The 7,179-nt window shown below is 36.0% G+C and overlaps 1 protein-coding gene across 1 annotated transcript; it reads right to left on the bottom strand.

The window, feature by feature from the left end:
* Positions 1-212: 212 nt before the first annotated feature.
* Positions 213-4,332, bottom strand: LOC143196237 (uncharacterized). The gene is made up of 4 exons (XM_076403901.1): positions 4,142-4,332; positions 1,642-1,807; positions 1,278-1,513; positions 213-1,222 (listed from the first exon to the last, which is right to left on the bottom strand). Exons 1-4 carry the CDS (start codon positions 4,211-4,213, stop codon positions 302-304), a joined length of 1,395 nt encoding a protein of 464 aa, XP_076260016.1. The 5' UTR covers positions 4,214-4,332; the 3' UTR covers positions 213-301.
* Positions 4,333-7,179: the final 2,847 nt, after the last annotated feature.

Raw genomic sequence — 7,179 nt, 5'->3', positions numbered from 1 at the left:
AGGTGACTCGGACGAACATAACTTGGTTGCAACTTTAAACATGGGAGATTTTTGTCCTTGAAATCATCGTGTTCGAACTTTATTGGTCCTCCAGGTCGTTCCTGTCAGTAAGATCAATTAACGCTGAAACTAAAACTGACAATTGAGATACGAGGGAGCAGCATCACTCTGATTGAGTTGGTGGGCTTCGTTTTTTAAAGATACAAATCAAATAAATAAAAAATAATTTATTTAAAAACATAGAAAATAATATTACAGAATACAAACAAAAATAATGGCAGTCTATTAGGTTCAGGTCATCTTAATAATGGTATTCAACACCAAGACCTTGGAAGGCAGTGTGAGCTACTACTTCAGCTGGAGAATAGCTGACGGCAGTTTTGGTCAACACTGGAGCGGAGGCGGCGTAAGTGGAGATAGGAGATACGGTTTTAGTGACCAATGGAGCAGCAGCTGAATAAGTGAATGGAGCTGAAGCAGCATAGGACTTGGTAAGAACTGCAGACGGAGCAGAGTAAGTTACTGCAGCAGGAGCTGCGTAAGCCACAGGTGCTGAAGAAGCATAAGTCTTGGTAACTAAGGCAGCTGGGGCAGATTGGGCGTATGCTACTGGAGCAGCAGTGGCGTAGGATTTGGTAAGCACAGCAGATGGTGAGGAGTAGGCAACTGGGGATGCAGCAGCATAACTCTTGGTGAATACAGCAGATGGGGCTGAATAGGCAACAGATGCTGGGGCAGCGTAAGCTACTGGAGCGGCAGCAGCATAAGTCTTGGTAAGCTCGGCAGATGGTGCGGAGTAGGCTACTGGTGCAGCAGCGGCATAAGTCTTGGTGAGTAGAGCAGATGGTGCAGAGTAGGCAAGTGGAGCACCAGCAGCATAGGTTTTAGTAAGTACAGCAGATGGTCCAGAATAGGCAAGTGGAGCACCAGCAGCATAGGTTTTAGTAAGTACAGCCGATGGAGCGGAATAGGCAACTGGAGCAGCAGCAGCATAACTCTTGGTAAGTACAGCAGATGGAGCTGAATAGGCAACTGATGCAGGGGCAGCATAAGCTACTGGAGCAGCAGTAGCATAAGTCTTAGTCAAAAGGGAAGCTGGAGAGCTGTAGGCAACAGGTGCGGCAGCTGCATAGGTTTTTGTAATCACTGGAGCTGAAGCAGCATAAGCTACAGGAGCTGGAGCTGCATAGGCCTTGGTGACAAGGGGAGCAGAGTAAGCAACCTGAAGGTAAAAACGTACATGATATGATTGTTTTAATTAGTTTTTGTTAAATTACCTGAGCTGGAGCAAAGGAGACAGCATCATTGGTGATTCTGGTGTCGTATTTGCGAACACTAGAGAAGGCACTATCGACGGCCTTTGAGTAGGTGGAAACGGATTGCGCACCACCAAGAGAACGGGCCACAGATTGTTCAGAAATACCTACAGAAGGAGCATGGACAGCTACAGATGGGGAGTGGACAGCAACAGCAGGTGCAGCGGATACAGCAAAGGCAGGAGCAGCAGAATAAGCTTTAACATAACATATCAGGATTAACATAAATACATTAGTCAAGTTATTAATAATTACTATCTTAAATTTTAAATCCATAAAAACAAAATATGTTATCAAATTACATTCTTTCTATAGTTAAACCTACCGGCAACTGGTTGAGCTGATATAGTTTTGGCGTAGGCTACAGGAGCGGCAGCTTGGTGAATATATTGGCTGCTAACGGCAGTAGCTGGAGAATATGCTACAGCTGCAGGTTGGGCTATTAAATTGCCGGCATTGGCATAGGCAAGAGTAAGAGCCAAAATAACAAACTGAAATAAATATATAATTACTTTTATGTACAACTATACTAGGCAACGAATTAACATTTATTATCAGTTCTAATCATAGCCTTCAGAAAACATGAATATAATTAGTTTTACTGTTCATGAATTACCCAATTACTTTTAAATAAATTTGTAGAAAACATCAATCATCAATAGCGAGGCGGTTTGGGTGTGTTTAAAAGTAGTCCTTTAATGCATATAGTCAAAAAATGTAAATCTTTAATAACAAGAATATAAAGCTGTGAAATATATGTAATATAAGTATGAATGTTATTGGACTTGAAAATTAACCATGTTTCTATATAAGGAAAGAAAATAAATCACAGCAAAATATTTTAGAATAACAATAACTTGCGATAAAATATTGTTTAAAAAAACGAGGTCGATTGCAAACTGGTTGGATTAGAAGGGAATTATCCACTATGAGGTGCCCGAGATAATCTGTGTTTTTAGTCTCTATCTGTCAACAATTAATACGATTAAAGACCAAAATATGCAGTTATAACTAATAAAATAATAACAATAATTATAATAATTACAATAATTAAATTAAAAATCAATATCCTATTTGTAATTGCCTAATTCATTCTAACGTATCTTTAATTGATACATAAAATTTATAAATGAAATCAAGGAAAATCTAGGAGTACTAATACCGCACTGACGAACTATACAAATAGAATGCATGAACATAGTATATAAAGGAGGACTTGATGGTCTCATGAGAATATTGTGGCTAACATAACATTTATCCAAAGCAGAAAATCGTATATAAAACGATATTAATAGATACAAGCATAAACATAGATAAAATGTAGGTAAAAATAATGCAATAAAAAGAATAGTGAAAAGTTTTTCTACAAGATAACCTTCTTCAGCTAATCTAAGTTAAACTGGCTTGAAGGTCTCTTTGTCAGAAAATATACTCAGAAGAATTACTGCCAGAAGTGGTCGCATTCATTCCCACTTGAGTGAGTTCAGAATGCAAAGTGAACTGATAGATCGTAATTTATTTTAATGTCCTCTCTGTTTATTAAGTCTAACACTCATTCTTGATATCCTAAAACTATTTTTGGCGACTATATATATTTCTTACAGCGAAAGCGACTACCTTTGTAAATACAGAAATATACAACTACAAAAAACTATGCTCTCTCTAATTATTTTGAGACAAATGATTAAAAGTTCCCTAAAAAAATATTAAAAGTGGTACTTAATCATAAACTCTTTCTGATAAGTGGTATTGCAAATATTTATTGGTGCTTAAATGAATATAATCATCAATCTAATCTTAACGTCCCATAGCCATTAATTTTTTGTAAAAATAAAAATATGTAATTTCATTTAAAAAAAGATACATTCCCCAGAATAGTTACTTCGAAGTTTCTTGAAAGATCTAGACGTACCGATTACAATTTGGAAAACAAGAAAGATCTGGGTGTGAATTAGTAAATAAAAATCATTTTTTAAAAGAAACATTTTGTCTTCAATCTAAAAACTATAAGGGACGACCACTGGAGTAATTCAAATAGAAAGCAGAAAACACGTAATTTTACAGATAGGAGAATCAAACTATTTTTTCATTAATAAAAACTTATGATAATTATGATAATCTAAAATCAAATGTAAGTAGAAAAAAATTCGAAATTCAAGCTGTAAACTGGTACAGTGGATATTATTCCATAAGTTGCTAAAACCTGGTAAAATTGTTACAACTGTCGTTTATAAAGAGCAATTAATTGTGTTAGATTGGTTGGAAAATCAAAGGTATCTTGATAATATTCCGTATTTTTCAGTCGAAGTTTTTTTTCACTTTCAGATAATAATCCGCTACATTAGATTGGTTAAGAATACATTAGTGAATTAAGTGAATTGATTCAAGAAATTTCTATCGTTTCATGACCAGAAAGATTGTAAAAGAATATAAACAACAATGAAAAACTATGAAGTAAAATTTCATCTCTGATTAAAATCAATAATTATTTTTATTAATCAATAATTATTGGTATAAATACATCGTTGCAGTTGCAAAAGAGTTCTTGTGATTTCCGTTAAAAAAATTGACGCTTTCAATAATATTATTAACGAACAAATTGCTGGGGTTAGTGTCAATCTTTTAGAAAAAATGTACTTTCTGAATATCATTAATCACTTGATACTGTAATGAAATAAAATAAATTAAAAAGTTTTTAAACAATATCTGTATGCTTCAAAATTTTTCAGAAGAATTAGTACAATATGTAAAGATATTTAAAAATGGGGAAAAGTTTGAGAATGATGATGAATTATTGATAATGACGCATGATGAGTACAACTTACTCTGAATGCCATCGTGCTGTATTGATCTTCAACCCAACTGGAACTGATGCTGTTACCAAAAATCTCCTCCATTTTTATACTGATCGATGAGGCGAATTCGAACCACCGAAAGAACCTGACCGGTCTTTCTTCGTTTTCCCATCAGGTCGCTCTTCTCTCTTACTCTCGCTTGTCGCCGATTACTTTCTCTTTCGTCCTGCCGCTATCTTTACAAGCCCAAAGTAATCGACCCGTAAATTTCGAACATCGTTACATAAGGCTCAGCCGGTCAGCCTCCTAATATGAGGCGCGTTAACGCTTTCTGGGTGAAGGTCTAGGTTGGGGCGGGTCCGATTCGCAAGTAAAACCTGCAATTGTAACGAGCTCTTACGTGAATTACGAAACCGCGCGTCCGAGAGCCGATAGTCGTTACGATCTTTGTTAATTCGTATTAGCGTGATCTTGTCTGATAGATATTTGTTTTTGTTTTGGATTAACTGTAATTAAGAGAGCAGAGCAATTGTTTAATCACGGCGGTTTATCAGATAATTGAATCTAGCTGAAAAAGCCGTAGGTATTTGTTAATATTTGTGAATTTATTGTGAATTAGAATTAAAATTTGATCGTTCTTTTATTATTTACCCCTTCAAAGTAATCTCCTTTGAATACAGTGTTAATATTTATACCAACTTTTTAGTTTTCGAAAGGGTTGTTGAATCAAATTTCTGGAATAGCCGTTTTTTTCAGGTGTTATGAATATACTATGCGAAAAACTGCATCATCGAGATGAAACAAAACCAAGCCCATAATATCGACTTTTTGAGACCAGTATCTTCAGGAAACCAATATATAGCAGTGAAATAATGTTTCTTGAAAATTTGTCTAAATGAATGAAATTAGAATGAATTCTAATGAACAGAGCGATTTTCAAGTTATATCTATTTATAATCACAAAAGTAATGTTTTACTACCCGTAGTGGTTCAACAATATGGCCAATAGGCAATAAGTATTTCTTACAAAAATTATTATGCAGGGTGTCATTCAGCAAAACAACAATTTTTTAATATTAATCTCTTAGAACTTCAACAATCTGTCCGTGGGCAATAAGTATTATCATATGATTTCCATTATATAATATGACTATCCTGACATGTAGAAGACCGATTCAGTAAGTGATCTGTACAACAAGCTGTACAACTTATAATCTAATTCTTATTCTAGATACTATTCTAACTTATTTTAAAGTCTATCCCAACTTATTCTAAAGACTGTTCTACTTATTCTAGAGATTATTAGAGCAAAAGCTTTTTCAATTTAACATGCAGTCTAGTATACAATATCTTGTCCAAGGCCAGAAAAATATCGATAAATGCAGCGGGGCTATATTTTTTATCGTTCAAGTTTTTGTTAATTTGGTTGACTAATCTATGTATTTGATCTGTTGTTTCATGTTTATTAGGGAAGTCAAATTGATGGTCTGGAATAATATTTCTCTCCTCTGCGATTATTTTGAGTTTCTTAATGTATAATTTTTCGAAAAGTTTAGAGATCACAGGTAACAGGCTTATAAGACGATAAGAGGAGACGTCTTCTGATGGTTTCCGAGGTTTAAGGATTATAATGATTTGAGTCACTTTCCAAGTGCTAGGGAAGTAATTAAGTCTTAGCATGGCATTAAATATGAATGTTATTAATTTGATGCACTTTTCTGAGAGCTCTTTTACGATTCTTCCAGTAATGGTCAATTGTTAATTAGGTCAAAACCAGGAGATTTTTTAGCATTGATTTCTTTAAGTAGTTTAAGTGTCTTACTTCCTTAACAGTAAATTTCTCATGTGGCAGATCCATTTGAAACGGAGTGTTAAGAAAGTCATCTATGTTATTTTCTTCTGTTGCGAATATTTCAGACGGGTACGGATTAAATATTATTTTTAAATGTTTAGAGAAAGCTTCCGCTTTATCTTTATCATTCCTAGCCCAGGTATTGTTGTCAGTTTTAATGGGTGGATTACGTTGTTGAGGTTTTTTAGTCTTTATTGTTACTCTCCAGAGAGAATATTCCGTTGCATCAGTTGGCGTTACATTTTCTAAATACTTTTGAGCTCCTTTATTTTGTTCGTTATTTATTAGCTCTTTCAGCTCTTTTGTGACCTTGTAAAACAACAATGAATAACAATAACTTGGACCATTAGCAATTGGAAGGATTCGAAGTTGCTTCCTCCCGCGGCCATACACAGGTTGAAACAAAACATGAAATTTTCGGCAATGGGGCTTCTGACGACAATCGGTCCGGTTCTCGACTGAAGCTATTGCTTCAGCGACTCTAAACTTTTGTGGCATATAGCTCAGGCCTTGGCCTTTTAAATGGACCACACGCTGTAATCCATCGGGTTGAGATCTGGTGAGTAGGGAAGCCATTCTGCCGAACGTGATAAAATCCGGAAAATAGGAAAAAAAATTAAAACGTCCAATTCGCATCGAAGAAATGCTGCCGATTCCACGGAAGTTTTGATCCGAAAAAACGAGGGGACTGCCGGTTTTGACGGTGTTTGACGATGACCGACGTATCGGGAGCCTCAACAGACCAGCTCCTGTCATTTTGGTGGCTGTGCGTTTGTTCAACTGTGTACAACTTCTCGTTCATGAAGAGGATGCGCCACCATCGCTGAACAATGCCACGATGCTTGAGTTGGCGACATCTTTCGAGCCGTACCCTCTTGTTCTCATTTGTGAGGAGCTGAACTTTTTGAAGCTTGTTTGCCTTGAGGTTGAGCTCCTTTTTGGCTTTTTATTGAACCGACCGCTTCCTTGTACCAGTCTCACGGGCGACTTTTCTCATGGAGATTCTCGTATTTCGCTACATTAGCTTCTTGATGATCTTGCGGTTAGCAGAAGTGTTGGAGGTGCACTTTCTTCAATTTCCTGGACACTGACCATCATAACCAAGCTCACTCAAATGATCTGTAGTGCGAAAAATAGTCGACTGCGTAATATAGAGCAAACGAACTAAATATTCACCTAAAATTCGAGTCATTTCATTAATCACGCGTAAAACCAC

Source organism: Rhynchophorus ferrugineus, unplaced genomic scaffold, assembly GCF_030347505.1.
Source record: "Rhynchophorus ferrugineus isolate W39M unplaced genomic scaffold, kcgeb_rfMv2 rfM1, whole genome shotgun sequence".
NCBI classification, from domain to species: domain Eukaryota; kingdom Metazoa; phylum Arthropoda; class Insecta; order Coleoptera; family Curculionidae; genus Rhynchophorus; species Rhynchophorus ferrugineus.
The sequence above is the reverse complement of the archived record's forward strand: the minus strand, read 5'-3'. Positions and strand labels throughout refer to the sequence as shown.

What these genes read in the sequence shown, in the direction of transcription:
- LOC143196237 (XM_076403901.1), bottom strand. Translation starts at nt 4,213, where the DNA reads ATGGAGGAGATTTTTGGTAACAGCATCAGTTCCAGTTGGGTTGAAGAT. An exon ending in ACAGCACGATGGCATTCAGA is followed by an intron (nt 1,808 to 4,141) that starts GTAAGTTGTACT and finishes TATTTATTTCAG; the next exon opens with TTTGTTATTTTGGCTCTTAC. An exon ending in ATCAGCTCAACCAGTTGCCG is followed by an intron (nt 1,514 to 1,641) that starts GTAGGTTTAACT and finishes GTTATGTTAAAG; the next exon opens with CTTATTCTGCTGCTCCTGCC.